Source organism: Musa acuminata, chromosome BXJ1-1 (genome assembly GCF_036884655.1).
Source record: "Musa acuminata AAA Group cultivar baxijiao chromosome BXJ1-1, Cavendish_Baxijiao_AAA, whole genome shotgun sequence".
NCBI lineage: Eukaryota > Viridiplantae > Streptophyta > Magnoliopsida > Zingiberales > Musaceae > Musa > Musa acuminata.
Genome location: NC_088327.1, coordinates 33,853,117 through 33,872,473, shown reverse-complemented (window position 1 = coordinate 33,872,473; position 19,357 = coordinate 33,853,117). Strand labels below are relative to the sequence as shown.

The window sequence follows — 19,357 nt, the reverse complement described above, 5'->3', positions numbered from 1 at the left end:
TATTAGAATGTTTACAAAATCAAAAGAACTTTCCTATGAATCATTATAGTTAGTTTTTGCTATTTATATTTTAAATGACGGTGACATCATTTAGAAACTCATCATGTTTATAGAAAAATTAAGATACGTATTTTTACATATCTTTTTAGTTCGAACCAACTGATATAAACTATAGTGAACTTGAGTTTTCTATATGAATATTAGCAATATATATATATATATATATATATATATATATATATATATATAATTTGTAAATATTATATGAATCATATATATACTCTCCATCAATCTCTCACGTGATGGATTCCTGGGATTACAGAATAAAAAAAAAAGAAGAAAAATACTAAGTAATATATTTACTAATACGAGGGATTAATAAAAAAATCATTCACAAACTTGTGATTTATTGAGGAGAATTCATTCACACAGATTTTACATCGTCAACTATCATATCATACATTACACGCATAAATGTACGCACACAAAATAGGGGTTCTCCTGAGAACTGTCGATAGAGATGAAGGGTTATGACAACACACTTTCTTCTAATCCTATCCAACAGAAAATATAATACCCATTTGAGATTAATTACTTTGAGATCGTATAATTATGTGTATTCGTAAGACTTACAAGTTCTTGACATATTTGTGGTGGATGACAGAAGCCACCTCTCTGGCCCAGAAACGGAGTTGCCTCTTCATGTCAGCTCCATACGGAGATCTCGGCTGCAGCGATGGGCTGACGACTGAGAGATCATGTCTCATCCAGGCCTCAGAAAGATATGGCCTCTCCACGCCTTCGTCGTCCTCCTCCTCCTCCTCTCTGCTTGCCTCGTCATCTCTCCCTTCCTTTCCCAGCCGCTGCAGCCCTGGGATTATGTTCATGATCTCCATGCTCAACTCCTCCTTCCGGAACACAAAACCCAGGTCCATGAAACCCTTCACTTCGTAGTTCTCCAGCTCCGTCACGCTCCTGTAGCTTCGCGACCTGCTCATCGCTCTTCTTCTTCTGCTTCTTCTTCTGTCGCTCCTGCTCTCACGCTTGAGATCTGAACTCGTCGTCGGGAACGAAGGACATGACCGGAGTACTCCCGTAGGCGGTTCTCGCAAACCAAGAACCAATGTTGTTGGTCTCTTGTTCTTGTATTTAGGCTGCCAAACATCGATGTCAGCACCTAAGTCGGTATGTATTCCTGAGTTCATGGTGATTACCTTGTGCGAGTTGCACCGTGGAACCGGTTCCGAGTTTTGCGTCTCTGACGAGGTTGTCATCTTCTTCATCGCGGGGAGGTCTAATCCAGTAGGCGCCAAGAAAAGAATGTTCCTATGGAACCAGATTCTGTCCATGGCATCTTGGAAGCCTAATGAAGCGTTTGCAGCCATCAACACCTGCTGCTTAGCTTTCATGCTACTGCAGCACACGAGTAACAAAACAGGAGGAAGATGCTCGATCGATAAACGATAGGTGAGTGCAAGAGTGAGGCTCCGATAAAAAGGCCTGCGATGATGTGGTCATGCATCGTGCTTTCAAGGGTCCCCGGTCGGAGACTGGAGCGAACGAACACATGCCTTGTGCATTTTGATATGATACTAAATGCAAAATTCCTTGGCCAGGAGTAATCTCTCTTTTCCTGCGCTGGATAGAAGTCGTGGCGTGGATTAACGTGAAGTTGCTTTTGCCTTATCCACACCCATTTGTTTGTCAAAGAAGCAGAATCGAAGGAATGGACTGCGTTCATTCATTGGTGGACATGGTGGTGCAAGGCCAAGAGTGCTTCTCAGGTCATGAACACATCCAAGGTAGGGGACAAATTTCATGTAAAGGGGCCCTGCACGAAAGAGCACTAGTGGATTCCCGGTGACCACCACTGTGAGTGCTTCTTTTTTGGTGTCCTCAGAAAGTATTAGACCTCCATTGATCGATAGCAGCTGAGATAGGGAATGCTACGAAACACCTTCTTTTGCCATAATCCTTGTGAGACTGTTTGTTGGCACCGCATGTGGAACAGCAGATACCTGCAAACACAGAAAAATAGTGGTGGCTTGGAAACATAACAAGGGGAAGGAATTCAACATCAGCTGTGAACCACAAATAAAAATAAAAATAATAATCTTGAAGGCTTAAGATTTGAAATTGCATATTTTTGTTATGAATTTTGATGTAGCATTAATTATTATGTGTATCATTGGAAATCCAGAAAATTCAGATTAAATTACTTTTAATCAAGGTTCATATTAATTAATAATAATTATCTTCCATTGATGTCCTTCACTCGTATTAAAAATATGTTGGTCTGCTACAAGAAAAATTGTGCAGCCGTGACACATTCTGCAGAGCCATGGAAGCTTTTTTGTTAATAGGTTTTCGGAAACCTTGATGATATCAATCTATTAACGAAAATATTTCCATGATCAAGAGGATCTCGCATAGCCATTGATGAATCCAGGAAACGAAGAACATCAAGTTTTCAGCTTCATGAGATGACTCTTAACTTGTTTATCCTTTCAATAAAAGATAATAAATATATCATCGATAAACATAAGATGAGATATTACACGACCTCGGTCGTCGATGTGAAAGACATAAATTTCCTTCGACTAACTAATTCATTAAGAATAACCTAAAAAAATTTGTTAATCAAAATAAATAAATAGAAAGAGATGATTAACATTTCAGATATTATTTTTGCTATTATACTAATTTGAATTACTGGAATTTATATGAGATAATAAATCCAATGCTATATATTTGGTTGAGAAATCCATCTTGGTGAGAGCACTAAATCAATCATTCATAAAATACGGACGAACCCTCTGAAGTACATTTGCAATGAGTAATTCTACCCAAAATGAAAGCATATTGTTCCCAATTGACAATGGTATGATCATTGACCTCGACACGTTTACTAGCACCTTAGCCAAATAGTTTATAAATAATATTGTACAAATTAATATGTTTTTTTATAATTCAATTTTTTTGTTCGAATTGAATTTATTAGAAATATAAAAGGAATTGTTCTATCCTAACTGAAAGAAATGAGAGTATTAGAATGAAAATTAGAGAAAGCACAACTTCGATAGATCATTGTCCTGTATATCTGTATATATATGTATATATGTGTATATATATATATGATATATATATATATATGTACATATATATATATATGTACATATATATATATGTATATATATATATATGTATATATATATATATATATATATATATATATATATATATATATATATATATATATATATATATATATATATAGTATACACACACATATATACATATATATATATATATATGTATAATAGATCACTTGATCATCTTAACTCTTCCAAACATTAATAGACATAATATTAAATCCATCATCCTTACCTATTTTTATCTTTTTTTTTTTTTTTTTACCTTATCTACTCTAGTTTTATGAATAAATAAATAATTTCTAAACTTATCGCTCTCGTCTATATTATACACAAAATATTTATTAAATAATTTATAAAAGACCCTTTTTCATCTTTTATTGATCTTCATATCATTGATAAGTATTTTTCTTCATCTTTTATGAACTTAATGTTACCTATGTTTTCTCTAATTCTTTTCCTAGCTTTAGCAGTATAAAAATAATTGATGCCTATTCTTGGTACATATTATATCACAAATTTATTACGAGCTTTATATTATGCTCTACATTAGCACTTCTTTTTTTTTCAATTCACAATCTTATCAATGTTTAAAGTATGATTTTTATTAGTGATTGTTTCTAACCAAACTATCTGCTCTCTCTTGAGTATTAATAATTATGAGACCATAATTTGTAGTAAAAGCTAAACTCATACCACCCTCTATGTTTCTTTTTTCCCTTATCCAAATTTATGTGCACTTCCTTAGGTTCACTAAAATTTTCTCCTAGGATGATCATTCAAGCCCCTTGCAATAATAAAATCTTTAATTTAAGACTTTTCTTAATAAATTTATTTGTTTTTAGTTTGACTATCCAAGTGTTAGGAGAGAATAAATGCTTATACCATTCAAAATATATTCTAATAATATAAAAATATTTTAATTATATCATCAACTTTTTTCACCTTTGTAATATTTTGTTCTTATAAATATTTGTTTTAACTTTTTTTCCAAAAAATAATCATATTAACAGTCCCTAGTTTTTTTTTATCCAATTAATCTCTTGCAATCAATTTATGATACTCTCTTTCTAAAAAGTATTTATATATGTTATATTATCGGTCTAATCTTATAACCTTGAAGTAATGTGAGAATCTCATCATGGATCACTTATCATTCTTTACACTTTAAGGCAATCACATCATTATATAGGTTGGTAAGGCAATCAATCACTTATCATTCTTCACACTTATCATTTATCATTCGCTTATCATTCTTAATGCAATCACACAATCATAGAACAATCATATTGCTAAGATCTTTCTAACAATCATATTGTTAGTGGCTTAATTCATCTTTTATCTTTTTAGTATGGAATCATTATTATTATTATCATAGAATTGTTGGAATTTTAAGGGTCACACATGTATAATTAAATGTGTTAAGTCATTATTTTGATTAGCCAAAATTAAAGTGATCCAATTAAAGTAAAGTTATTTGGCTAAAGGACATAATTGTTATGAAAATTAATTGTGTGGATACCATGTTCCTAACTTAATGACGAGATAAGTTAGGAATATGAAACTCTTGAAGCATAATTGCAGATTCATCAATTATGAATACAATCATAATTGTAGATTCATCAGTTATGACTATAAATAAGGTTATGGTCCCCGGTTGCAGTATCAAATGAAGTTTCTCTTCACCCGTCAAGGAGAAATCTAAAGTTCAAAAGGTACTCTGCAATTGGAAGACCAAATCACCGATCAATTCAGAAAATACTCTAATTGATTCATCAGGTACGCTTCCGTGTTAATATGTTTATCAATTATTGTAGGATTTCATGCATATTATAGTGGATTAAATAAGTTTTATGGAAACATTCTTAATCCATTATTTTGGATCTATTCGGTTTTGATTCTATAAAACAATTGTTTGATCCATATTTGATATGTTAAAAAGAACCCTAACAAGAATTTGATTGTTTGATTTGAATATAGATTCAAAATTGATATTCATTATATATCTATTACAATCTTGACTGACACCATACTCATTCGATCTCGAAGGTATCAAATATATTCGACGCTAAAGAGGTCAAATCCCATAGACTCTGATGAAGAGGTTGAACCCTATAGAACTGTATCGAGAATGTTGTTGATAAATATCCATCTAATGGTTAAGTTAATTTTGGGCTCGGAAGATTTGACTAGAGGTGTTTAAATTAAATTGAAAAATCAAATTAAATTCAAATAGAATTAATTCGGTTTGAACCAATTCACCAATAATTTGATTTTGAAGGCTACAGATGATTTCAGTTTGAGAGAATATTCTTCTTTTGTTCGTTTAACCAACTCAGAATCGAATCGAATTGATTTTAGTTTAAAAAAATCAACTCAATCTAAACTCTGTGAGTTTATAGCTCTTCCTTCATGAATGTTACTCGCTATCTCATCTCTCATGTATTTAATCATTTTTTTAATTTTTTATTAATTTGTATGTATCATTATACATCATCATCATTAAAAAAAGTATTGCATATGAAGTCATTATTTTTTTTATAGTATCTTTTAATTAAAAATAAAAAAGCACTTGTGTATAATTTCATTTGCTTAGAATGTTTAGAATAATATTTAAAATATAAAGTTTTTAAGAATATATGTTAAATTGGATCCAAATTTTGGTTTGGTTCAATTAAACTGAACCAATTTAATGAACGCTATCAATTCATTATATATATATATATATATATATATATATTAAATTACTTAAATTTAAAAATCGATTAACTAGTTAATCGAATCAGATTAAATTTTGAATAGGTTCGATTTTTTCATTTTGGTTTGATTTGAATCTTACTGGTTCAGTTCGAATCATTTTGAACACCCCTATATTTAATCCATGACTTAAATGGTATCGAGAAAAAGTGTGTGGGAGAATTCTTTTATGTCGGACTCTTTGAATCCATGATATATTATGGGGGATAATATTTGTAAGTGTCAATCGTATATCCATTGTATATCGATTATGTGCTTATCACATATTAGATATGTGTTGATAATCATGATAATCACATGCTACTTACATGACTATTATCCAACACTAATGTATTGATCATTTTGATGTTGATATGATAGTCATTTTTGATATGATATCGATGTGGCATCGACATGACATCTATATGATGGTGATATGAGGTTATTGGTATTATGACAGTGAGATGATGCTAATATATCATCCTCCACATGAGGTGACAATCACATCATCGATGTCATTTTTCTCATAATAATTATTAAAATTTAAATTTGAAGGTGTTATTTGGAGGAATATGTATATAATAATAATTCAATTTCAAAACATTCTAAAGGTATATATATATATATATATATATATATATATATATATATATATATATATATATATATATATATATATATATATATATATATATATATATATATATATATATATATATGTGTGTGTGTGTGAAATATGGATATGAAGTCATCATGACAACATCTTAAACGACGGGAAAGAAAGCTTGCGTGTTATACTAGTCCTCGTATTGGTATTTCCTTTGCAATCCCTCTTTTATCTTCTACTTTTGATCAAAACTTCTCATGCCCTAAACAGCCCTTGCTTCAAATTGTAAAGGTTGGTCTTCGATTTGTCGTCGAGCGCGCATGGAAATCGAGATCAAATCGGTCCTGCTTTACCCATCTCTCCCGATTTTGCCACCGGTAAATTTGCCTTCATCTTTTTTCCCTTGAAATATTGATATTTATTGTATCGAGTATTGTTGCTAATCTCTTGTATAAATCTGTGTTTGTAAGGTAAAATTCGTCCAATGATCATGAAACTTATGTGCATTTATATGCTGCTGTGCTGCATATTTAAGAACATTGATAAGATTTTGCACATTTCTATGCTACAAGACTTTTATCATATCTTGTTTTGATGACCTTTGCTGGTAGTTTTTCTGGATGTTGCTTTTATGCAAACCTTCCAATCCACTTATGGAATGGAAAAGGCTAACTTTGTCTCATAAAAGCCTTCCAATCCACTTCAACCCTTGGCTCTTATATGATGCTAGAGCCTTATCTGTCTCTTTATCTTCAGGCAAGGGAATTTATATTTTTGGATGCCAGATAGTAAGTAGAGTAGTTGAATCCAAGGAAAACATTTTCTACTGATAAGTCGAAGAAAGCTGAACATGTTAGTTTTAACAAGTTTATATTTAACTTTTCGATTTCTGGGAACTAAAAATTTTCTTGGATTAGTATTATAATTTTCCAAATAATCTGCTACTTGTGTGTAATGCTGATCTCCAGCATGTCATAGCAAAAGTCAAGAATTATTAGCATCTACATCTGTATTGTATTTTTGTTATTTATGCATCTTAGAGAATCATTAGCAACTAAGCAACATTGATCTGACTATTTTGATGTTTTCAATAGTAAAAAACCTAGGTATTTTGTCCATTAGGCTTGTCTCTATGAGTTAGTCCATTTCTCTGTCTCACTACTTCCTGTAATCCTTTCTTACCATATCCAATAAAATCAAAATAATTCAATAAATTTTCACTTATGGCTTATTTAGATCTTCACTTATTGCAACAAATATCAACATGGCAAATCCAATATAAAACATAGAAACCACAAGATCTGTCAACCACGTTCTTGTGAAAGCCTAGATCTGTTTTTACTAAAGGTTACTTGCTTAAAGGCTTCATTGCAATTTTTTAATATTGTTTGCTCTCATGATCATGTGTATGCAATCTTTCTCCTGTGTTAATTACATGAACCATAGTATTGTACTAACATTAGTTCATTTAGATGATTGCTGGGGAGGAGATGTCAGACCCGACATGTGATCTAGGATTATGATCACTTGCGTATCAATCATTATCATATGAAGTACTTTTTCATGATGAATTTTCTGTTCTAAATATAATTCTTTTTTTGTTTTGAATATATATCCCATATTCTGTCCTTTTTTCCAGTATTCTCATAGTCACCCCTTTATGCTTTGTATTGTAGAATAGAAGTGCTAAATAAGAAAAATGAATTATAATTATGCTTGATAGGTTAATTTGTTCTATTGATTGCCAACACATATTGTGGTCAACACCATCATTATTCTTAAGCATTATTGAACTTAATTGTGATCATGGTCTCAAAGTGTGCCTTATATTATTTGGTTTAAAGAATTGTTTATGTCTAATTATTTGTGCTCTGTAGGATGCCTATTGGAGCTTGGCCACAAGAATTGTTATGATTATGGTTCAAATTACATGTTGGCACATTGCACACTGACCAGTATTTACAGATTTGACCAAGGACCGACACAGACACTGGTTAGTACTATTATTTTATTATTTTTAGGTGATACTGGGAAGTGTGGTTCAGTATACTGCCCAGTGTACAAAAAGATACCTGGTTTGGTAGATTACTGAAACTGGTGTTGGACTAACATTTAAATCCTTAGTTTCTGGTCAGGCTAAAGAGTTCTGATTCTCCCTTCAGATTTTTGCTTGTTGCTATATTGATTTTCTTCTAATTCAGAGAAAAAGCTCACGTTCAGTATCTGGTAAATGTGATATCAATGAATGTTATCTGGCTGAAGGTTCTATAAATGTAGAATTCCTTAAGATATATGGGCAATGAATGATTCTTACTTAAGAAAATTTACTCCATGAAATCTTTTGGATTATAATTTAAAAATGGAAATTGATCAACCTTTTGTTTCTATTTTCTGTTGTGTAGAAAATTGAAGAAATCACCATTTTGTTTGAAAATACAAATGATGTCTCTAGGTTTATATGTTAAAATACAATATATGTAAAAAAGATTCCCCCTTTTCACTGGATAATCACGGGTATCTTTAGGTTTACTTGTTAGAAGAAAACTTTGGTACCATGTCATGCCTCAATGGTAAAATCTTCTAGGGCCTAATAATTTCCTCAAATATGTAACAATATTCCAGTCCTTGATTTGATCTGACCCGTGAGCCTATGACTTTATTTCTTCTAGTCAACTCATGTCTCTTCACAGTGCGATTTTTTGATGAATTAATGGTTGTAAAGATCAGTCAGACTGTGGCAAGTTTGGTTGAACCAATTATAAGAAGATTTGGGTCCACTTGTTGATTTTTTTTTCTTATTTTTAGCTTAATATTCTTATGTATAATTACTTGTAGAAAATATATGATTACTCGTTGGAAGGCAGGATGATCTTGCTATGGTTGAGAAATGTCAATGCTATGGCATGAGTTCTTTCACTCTACAAATAGTACTTTTTAAGGTCCTTTTAGACTTGTCAGCTGCACACTTCACAACCCTTGTAGATAAGTTAATTTTGACTAATATGCAAATTTACTAGTTGATACATGTGTATTCTGCACTGATACTAACTTCCGAAAGTTTTCATGGTGCCGTTTTCGGAGAATTTATCTTCAATTATTAAAGATCTAAAATATTGTTTTTGACATGAATATGCAGAAAGGTGAGGCACTCTCTTACCCAATCATACAGCAATTATTATCATACATTGTGTCCAAAGATTATGTCGCTACTTCAGTGAAGTTTCCACTTTGTAATAGGTTGGGGCTTAGGGTTTGTTAAAACTTAAAACATTAAATGTTTGAACTTTTCTTAATTTCAATCAATTCTTCAACATTTCCATCTATCTAATCTTAAATATACACTACATTTGTTTAGGAAGATTAGATGAAAAGTTAGGTTGATGCTAGACCATTCATAGGTTAGCTTCTTTAGGTGAGGTTAATTGGAAAATATTCTTTATAGTTTTCAACTGAATTATAGCTGCTGTTGCAGGCACTTTGTTATCCTTAGTGGGTCACTGAGAAGAGGAATTCGAATTATGATTTCTCATTAAAAGCTGAGATTTTAAGGTTCTACAATGCTAGGCCTCGGTTATGAAAGTTTCAAAGTGTATTAGGAGTCAAATATACTAACAACACTGTCATGGAAAAAATTATAAACGGGGTGTTCGATGTAATGCTTATGTATATCCGTGTTTTTCGGTTTTGTTTATGCTTTGCACAGGATATAAAGGGCTGGCAGTAGGCTTAACAGCCTCCTTTTTCTTTGGTTTTGGTGATCGTCCTAGGCTTACAAACAAATGTTGTATTATGTGGGCACTTGTGGGGATTTCGGTCTGTAATGGACCATTTTGGATCCTTTGTTGTACGACCGTTCAGAGCTTGTAAAGTCTGTTTGTAATTTGCATTGGCTATGAAGTGTTTAATGAAATGATTGCTTGTGGATTCCGAGTGAGATGTTTTCTTTAACCCGTTTTCTCTTTTATAGGTCCTAAAGGATCATAGGAGGTTTCGGGGAGGCTGACCTTTGCGGATGGACACGCAAGGGTGTCGCACGACTTAGGCAAAACCAGCTAAGTGCGTGACACATGGTATCAGAGCTGGATATACACTCATAGAAACACTTGACATGCAAACGTGGGGAACCTAGCGGGACGTCAGCTAACACGCGTAACCGTTTGGGGGAAATCGAGCATAGAGATGTAGGGAAAAGGAGTCGCTCAGAGGAGTGGGCATCTGAGATTGGCATTCAGAGGAATGACCAACCCTTTGCGTAAGAGGCACCACGAGGACAAGCAAGCTGGGAAGAATGTGTAGCGCACAAAGGTTGAGATGGCTGAGTTTGAGCTACGGCTCAACGTTGACAACCATACTTAATGGTGCTCAAGGCAAGCGAGGCACTTGGTAAAGGATGAGACCATGCAAGGTGGAATGAGTTATTCACCGACCGAAAGAGTTGTGCAAAGCTCATAGAGGTGAGGGGAATTGCTAACTCGAAGAATTTGATATTCATGTAAGGGCTTGTATGCGAATGATGGAGTGTTCATGGTCATTCCAAGACGATCGAAACTCGACGCCATGGAGCATTAAAACTTTCTCTTCAACATGAGAAGGATACGTTCGTAGGAGACTAAAGTGTGCAGCGAGTTCAGCATGTTGCTAGGTCTTGAGGGGTGCAGCGAGGGCTGTATTGACGTGGAGTCGTAATCTAGCAAGTGCGTTTGCGGGAGGTAGAATAATACACAGTTTGTTCAGCAAGGCGGAGTAGTCTAAGGGGATGGTGGTCTCCGAAACTTTTAGAAAGAATGAAGCAAAGAGAGAAGTTGCTTCAACGGGACAAATATCCAGGAGGGATAAGTCCCGGCTCTCAAGAGGGAGAACCATGTGCAACAGACCACACATGTTGAGGAGTACTTCAAAACAACTTCACAAAGCTCAACAGACCGAGCGAGCGGCGAGGAGTCGTCACATGATCTCGCTTGAGATAATACATTGTGGGGATGCATTGCGAGATCAAGGGGGGGAGCGACCCAAGGCAACACAAATGAAGGCACACTTGGAGTCGATATGGAGATCAAACTCAATGGAGGGTTGACCCATGGAATGGTAGGCGTGAGGACCATCATTAACTCAATGCAAATCAAGGAGCGGGGCAACTTGGGTGTAACTTGGCGAAGTACCCAAGCCGTATGAAGGGAGCCGACATAAAAGATAGAATATGGAGCGAAGGCATAGAGCTTTCCTTGGACAGAGGTCAAGGACATGAACTCTTGTAGAGGCAAGAGCGGGATTATGTCATTCCATGGGTCCTTCATTCTGATGGAGCGGACTCATCTTGCATAGTGCCAAAGATGAAGGGGGCTTCTGGGCATATGCACCTTATCTCGGAGAAGCATTTGATGGAGGAACCAAGGCAAGTCAACTTGCAGAGGCAAAGTTGAGTTCAGAAGGCTTTGGCACGGGATAAGAGGATGCGGAGGTGGGTACTCTTGAATAATATGTCATAGTACTACTATTTAAGTTGCCACGAAGGAAGCGGTGTACAGTGGAGATTTTGCTAGTAGGGTAGAGGCCCAGGATCCAGACAATGATGCACTAAATTCAACGAAGTCGGTGGACTTCGAGAGCTACTAGACGACAGACTGTCCTAGAGCGGTGTTTCGTCTAGATGTGACTAGAGAGCGGGTGGACGAAGGTCGATTGCCAAAGGAGCGAACACAATCAAAGGTGGAAGAGGCCTTGTAATATGTTGGTAGAGGCCACACATGGAGGGATCATAATTCGAGTTTATCCCACAAGGATTAGAATGTATAGAGATATCACCAGGAGGCGATATGGTGTAGCGGATCGTGGTGGAACAGTTCATGGCAATGCGATACAGACGAATCTAGTCCCGTGAGGGACTATATCATATGGAGGTATGATCGGGAGCTACTAGGAGTGAAAGCCATGGTACCGTAGAAGCGGGTATTTCGTGCATGTATCGAATTTTGCATCGGATGAAAGCCTTGGTCATCAGTATATGAGGGTTGTGTACCACTGAGGGAAAAGTTCGAATGCAAGTACTAATAAGTCTCATGGGAGGGGCTTGATCATGTAGAGGTATGATCGAAGCGGTTAGAAAGTTGGACTGCTCCAGAGCCCATATTCGCTTAAGGGAGCCTGGCAAGTCAGAGGACAAGACCGAGTAAGCGAATGTTGCTACCAAGGAAGCTAAGGAGAATATAATCGGTGCAAACCCTGCAACATGATGGCAAAGGCCATGCATGGGAGTTGCAGTCTATCTTTCCATCGACCAAAGGGAACTGCTTGGAGAACACAAAGATGTTAAAGTAAAGGGTCAAAAGTGGCGAGGAAATGATGACAAGTCCAAAGTAACTTAGCTACCTAAAAACCAATGAGTCCCATGGGAGGGGACTTGATCATGCATATGTATGATCGAAGCGGTTGGAGAGTTGGACTACTCCAGAGCTCATATTCGCTTAAGGGAGCCCGGCAAGTCAGAGGAAAATGTCGAGCAAGCGAACGTTGCTACCAAGGAAGCTAAGGAGAACAAAATCGATGCAAACCTTACAACATGATGGCAGAGATCATACATGGGAGTTGCAGTCTGTCTTTCCATCGACCAAGGGGAACTGCTTGGAAAACATAAAGGTGTTGAAGCAGGGGGTCGAAAGGGGCGAGGAAGCGACGATGAGTTTAGAGGGACTGAGCTACCCAAAACCAAGCATCGATTAGAATGAAGGTGAACTTTGAGTAGTACCATAGAGGCATATCTATTGATCACGAAGAAAATGATGCAAATACGAATTGACGGATAGTAGGGCCATGGGCATGGCAGCACCATGGTATTGCAAAGGTGGGACTTCCGCGAAGTCATCGATCCCTTGCTCTCATGGAGGGAGAGCGCTTGGTTATGAAAGGGGCCGAGGAGGTGGAGAATGGGGAGACAAACTCCAAGCACCGAGACAAGGCTGAAGGGCAGAGGCCAGGGAACTTCGTAAGACCGGTGTCAATGAGCTTCTCATCAAGATAGCCGAAAATGGAGGACTTCGGGTCGATGCAAGAGTGCACGACCAAGGAACGAAGCCGATAGTACATGGTGTTATACCTTTGCTACTCAGTGGAGTAGATGGTTGGATTGATGGAGAAGACGGTACAATCCCAGAGGCAACCAAAACTATTAGAGACTTACTCTAAGTTGGGGTGAAAACTTCCTACATTCCAGAAGTTCGATGATATTGAGAAGGTGAATCACAGTAGTTAACTCAACGCAAGGAGTGCAAACACTTCAAGTGTTCCAAAAGTGTGAGCAAAGAGCGGGCGATGGTTAGTAACCAGCTCGATGTATAGAGTATAACCCTTGAGGAGGCGGGCGAAATCAAAGTACCCTTTGCCTTCTCAACTCTTAAGAGAATGGGCAAAACCAAGTACCCCAATTCTCTTAGATATCCAGTAGAGGAGCTTTACATGTATTCAAAGACTTTCGAAGAAACCAAATGGAAGACAATAGTTGTTAAATCCTCACTAATGGTGATTAGTGCTATTGAGAGTAGATTATCCGCTTCATTTCCCAACAGAATGTCAATCGAAAGTGAAAGTGATGCGAACCTACTTAGAAGTGACAACTAAGTGAGAGAAGAGTTGATGGGCAAATTTTGTGGAGGAAGGATCAAAAAACTTTAAAAGTTTACGAGGCGATGCTCGTTAAAGCTCTAACGGGCATCTACCCAGTTCAAGCGATATGAGACATTTGAGAGACTAGCACATACTAAGGATGGTCTTTTCTTTCATTTGAAGGATCCGTAGGAACCAACAGTAATCAACACAACTCAGCTAACCCCACACTAAAGTCAAAGTCCTTGGTGAGTTGAAGCAGTATGACATATTAAAAGTTTGACTACTCAACAACAGCTGCGGAGAGCAGTTGGGAGCCAAGAGGTGTATTGCAGTTGGAGCAGAAGATTAAAGACTTAGCAAGGGCGAGGAGTTGCAGCGTCAGCAAGGGTTTCGATGAGGACGTCGAAGGAATAAGTGGGGGAGAATATCACGGACAAAATTGTAAACGGGTTGTTCGATGTAATGCTTATGTATGTCTGTGTCTTTCGGTTTTGTTTATGCTTTGCACAGCATAAAAAAGGCTAGCAGTAGGCTTAACAACCCCCTTTTTTTTTTGGTTTTGTTGGCCATCCTAGGCTTGCAAGTAAATGTTGTGTCATGTGGGCACTTGTGGGGATTTCGATTTGTGGTGGACCATTTTGGATCCTTTGTTGTGCGACCGTTCAGAGCTTGTAAAGTTTGTTTGTAATTTGCATTGGTTATGAAGTGTTTAATGAAATGATTACTTGTGGTTCCTGAGTGAGACGTTTTCTCTAACCCGTTTTCTTTTTTGTAGGTCCTAAGGGACCATAGGAGATTTCGGGGAGGCTGACCTTTGCAGACGGACACGCAAGGGTGCCGTATGACTAGGAAAAACCAGCTAAGTGCATGACAACATGACAATGCTCCTTGGAACCAACTACAATCTGGAGCTCAAGTTTGTTGTCCTCTACAATATACCAATTCACGATTGTTCTGTAGAATCATTACGTTAGCTTATTATTTAGTCCTAAACATGTGGCATAGATGATGCTAAATGTTATTGATGATGTGGTGATCATGGATCATTTAATAGATCCTATGATGTTCTAGTGAAGATGATGTTAAATTGTATGGCCCATTGTAGCTTTGCCCTTGCAAGCAAAGAGGTTGTTTTCATGATATTGAAGATGATGTTGTGCTTTTGTCTATGATTTCATATGTTTCACCATAAATCTCACTAGCAATTTCCTTTTCAGTCCAAAGACAACTTTATTTATTCAGTCATGCCAACTATTTGGCACCATCATTCACACACTAGTGCTTGTATTGCTTGCCTAAACCAATTGTGTGGAAAGCATAAGCTCATGCCTCATGAAATCTTTGCCGATTCTTCCTAGCATCTTTGTAAGAATGAACCCTAGATTTTTTGCATGTACTTTGTGCAAACTAGTTTTCACTGACCTTGACTTGGTAGGCAGCAGTAAAGATCCCCGTTTCAAGTGCTGAACCCATTTTGGAATATGGTTGGACCGTTACATATCGATCAGTTCCGATGTACCATGTGCATTGGTATGTACCTGCATTTCAGAGAGGAAGAAAAAAAGGAGGAAGGGCTGGTGGCGGAAGAGGAGGGAGAAAGGAGGAAGAGGAAACAAGGAGAGACAATGAAAGAAGAGGAGGGGGAAGGAAGAAGAGGAAGCATATGAGGAGGAAGAAGGAAAAAGAGGAGGAAGAGAAGACCTACAAATCGGTTAATGCTTGACGAACAGGAAAGTGGGAGTGTGCCTAGGGAGATAAAAATTGGCGAATGGCAATAGCGGTATGGCGGTGGTTGTGATATTGTGAGAAGAAGGCAGCAATGAGAAGAAGAATTGCTCAACGTCGAACGACAATGGCGGTGGCATCAGTGTCGTGAGAAGATGCAGCGGCGACAAAAGGCTGGCATGACATCAAACGACAGTGGTGTCATAAAGCAGCATCACGAGAAGAGGTCTTGCATTCATGAGCTCTCATTACTATTTTAGGTTTTTTTCTTTTTTAATGCTGAGTTGGATGGGTCCCATCTCTATTTTAGGTTTTTTTAAATTTTTCCTTGAGTTGGGTCGTCTGCCTAAAACAGGGGTGGTCCGTATATTAGTACAAATCCGGACCAATATGTCATTGTTTTGTACCATATTGGGTGCTACTGCAATCCTTGGGCAGCGACAGCCATGCTTGCAGATTTTGTTTGGATTCATGTCGGAAGCTGGACAAGGATAGTTGTGGAGGTCCTGCACGTGATTTTGATGCTTTTCTCATTTGTTTGCTTGTTGGATGTAAGATTCGACATACAAGTTAAATTTTGTCTTCATAACAAAATGAAGTGAAAGAGAGTCAATCTTGTATCAATCAACATTTCTGCTGGCATCTGATTACCATTTTCAGAATCTCACCTAAGACAGATGTATTTTTATCAAGCCATCTAGTACCTCATGACATTGTTAATAGCTGTAGTGCACTAGGCAGGATTTTATTTCTCATCATGTGATTGTTCCTTGATGTGTAAGGCAAGGTTTGCCTTATCGGTTCAAATCGGAGTACCAGTTAGTGGTACGGTACATACGGCTCTATGCCAATGTATCATGTGTTGGTATAGTGGGGCATACCTACGACATGAAAAAATGGCTAAAAATAACTCCAAAAATTTCTAAAAATAAAAAACATTAGATTCGGGTTTTTAAGTTGGAAATAAATATAATTTAATGTAATTTAGCAAAAATAATCTAAATTAGGAAAGAATAATAGCACATATCTTTCTCGAAGTTTGAGGAGTAGCTTTGTGGTGTTAGGATCGGAGCGGCACTAAGAGGGGGGGGTGAATTAGTGCAGCGGATTAAAACTTCGATTTTAACAAAATCTTTCGTACGTTAAGAACGAAACTTGAGAAATTTAACTTGAAGGCGTATTCTTAAAGTTGCGCAGCAAGAGTAATAAGGAACTAAAGCAGTAAGAAGATTTGCAGTAATGTAAATGACAATAATAAAAAGCAAACCAGAGATTACCCCGATTTTTAGAGTGGTTCGGTCAAATGACCTACTCCACTTGCGAGGCCCCTCTTCGATGAGGCTCCCACCTTCCACTAGCAAGTCTCTTGAAATGGAAGGGTAAACACCCCTCTTACAACCTTTTACAAGCAGCTCAACCTCTTACAAATTTTCAATAAGAAAGAAGGAGGAGAACTCTCTAGCAAATTGAAAACAAGACTTGCTAAGACTTTCTAAGACTTTTCTCTCAATCAAAATGCTTCTCAAAAGTTGTAACCTCAGCTGAGATTTGAGGGGTATTTATAGGCCTCAAGAGGATTCAAATTTTGGGCTCCAAAATTTGAATTCTCTTAGGGTTCCCGGTGCTGGAGGTTCCACCGCCCAGCCAGGCGGTGCCACCGCCCAGCGCTCGGGTGCTGGACGGTGCAACCGCCCAGCCAAGGAGGTGTCACCGCCCAGCTAGGCGGTGCCACCGCCTACAGTGTTTTCAGCCCGACTACAGTGTTTTCAGCCACTAGTTGGGCTTCAATCTTGGCTCTCTAGTTCGCTGGTTTAGCTTAATTTTTAGCCTAAACCAACTCTGACTTTGGGCCCAGTTGGCCCCTAACCAGGATATAGGATTATCTCTTAATCCTAATCCTAATTACAAGTGAACTACATAACCAAAACACATCCTAAGCAAATTTTCAACCGCGAACGTCGAGTCTTGTTCTGGCGAGCTTTCCGACGAACTTTCTGCCGACGGGCTTCTAGCAAGCTCCCGAACTTGTGATGACTTTAATGAGTAGCCGAGCCTTCTCGGTGATCTCCGTGAACCTCCGACGATCTCTTCGGCGAACTTCCGAAAATTCCGACAGGTTCCCGATTTCTTCTCGGTTGGTTCTGGCAGCATCTCCGACGATTCTTCGGACTCTTAAACGTCCATCGAACTTGACTCCGGTATTCTCGCTTTGTGTTTTCTGGTTATCGTAGTTAATCCTGCACACTTAACTCAATAATATGGATTAGATCAAATAACCCATCAATTGATTTTATCATCAAAATCCGAGATTCAACAATCTCCCCCTTTTTGATGATGACAATCAATTGATGACGGAGTTAAACGTAACTCCCCCTATCTATATGCCATATTATGAGAAGATAAAACACTTGAATTTCATCATTGAATTCAAGTATAAACCGATAAGCTCTAACCGTAGAACTTATCGTTATTCTCATTAAGCATAATGTAAATGCGAAACTTTGATGAAAATCTTTTTCAAGTCGAAAGATAAGAGACAAATTTTACTATGACAAGAGATAAAGATTTTCAACTTGAATTGCATGATTATACATTTTAGACATGCATTCAATATGATCAATCAATCTTACGATATTTTCAAGGATTTTGCAAGGCATATAAGATAATCATCGATCGATCACTTTTCTCAAGGATTTTGCAATTCATATTTTGTCATGCTATTAAGAATGATATAAGTCATCACTTTTCTCCCCCTTTGTCATCAACAAAAAGGAAAATGAGACTTGAAGCACATATTTTGTCATACAACGATTTTATCATTGAAAATTAAGTATGCAAAAATATTTACGCAGAGTTCATTTTAGAGGAAAATTCAGCATGCATTCATATTATCTAATCTCTTCTTTCTATGAATAACAGAAATTGTAGATGTATAAGAGAGAGATTGGGATAAAAAAATTCAAGTAGTAATTTCACGAAGTCAAGATCATAATTCGAATACAAACTCATTCAAATCGTCAAATTCATGAAAATCTCAACATTACTTTTTAATCATCACATAAGGCATTTAAAGAATTTTTGAAACATAGGAGAATGATTAATTTAAGCATACAATGTTTCAATCAAATTCAAGTCATGAATGCCAATACTTTCATATTTGTAAGTATCAATTCATGAATGCCAAAAGATATTATTTGTGATTCCAATTTTGCAAGATCAAGATTATGATTTAGATAAAACTTATTTAAATCAAATCGCTAACTTGAAATTCATAATCAAGTCATCAAAGTCGATTTCGAGATTTCACAACATGTCATATGGAATTTGAAGGAGAATGAGAGATGGAAAGAAGATGAAAAACTTTACGGAAAATCCAATCAAACAAGTTTATTGTTTAGAGACAATTTAACATACCTAATTCCCTTCTAATGAATTCAAATTGGTCTTCATTCAAGGCTTTTGTGAATATATCTGCTAATTGATGCTTTGTGTCAATGAATTCTAGAACAACATTATTGTTAAGGACATGATCGCGTAT

General features: G+C 36.7%; 1 protein-coding gene and 1 long non-coding RNA gene across 2 annotated transcripts; one reads left to right on the top strand and one right to left on the bottom strand.

Annotated features, from left to right (window-relative positions):
- Nucleotides 1-379: 379 nt before the first annotated feature.
- On the bottom strand, nucleotides 380-1,559 carry LOC103972892 (uncharacterized). Its single transcript, XM_009387278.3, has 2 exons — nucleotides 1,215-1,559; nucleotides 380-1,154 (listed from the first exon to the last, which is right to left on the bottom strand). The coding sequence occupies exons 1-2, from the start codon at nucleotides 1,407-1,409 to the stop codon at nucleotides 630-632; spliced, it is 720 nt and encodes a 239-aa protein (XP_009385553.2). The 5' UTR covers nucleotides 1,410-1,559; the 3' UTR covers nucleotides 380-629.
- Nucleotides 1,560-6,728: 5,169 nt separating this feature from the next.
- LOC135677933 (uncharacterized) lies at nucleotides 6,729-16,537 on the top strand. Its single transcript, XR_010514779.1, has 3 exons — nucleotides 6,729-6,872; nucleotides 8,373-8,488; nucleotides 14,870-16,537. It is a non-coding gene; the product is annotated as an uncharacterized LOC135677933 (long non-coding RNA).
- The last annotated feature ends 2,820 nt before the right edge of the window (nucleotides 16,538-19,357 follow it).

Excerpts from the sequence above, each read along its gene's own strand:
- LOC103972892 (XM_009387278.3), bottom strand. The coding sequence starts at position 1,409 with ATGAAAGCTAAGCAGCAGGTGTTGATGGCTGCAAACGCTTCATTAGGC. Across the intron at positions 1,155-1,214 it reads CACGGTGCAACTCGCACAAG|CCTAAATACAAGAACAAGAG; the intron begins GTAATCACCATG and ends GATGTTTGGCAG.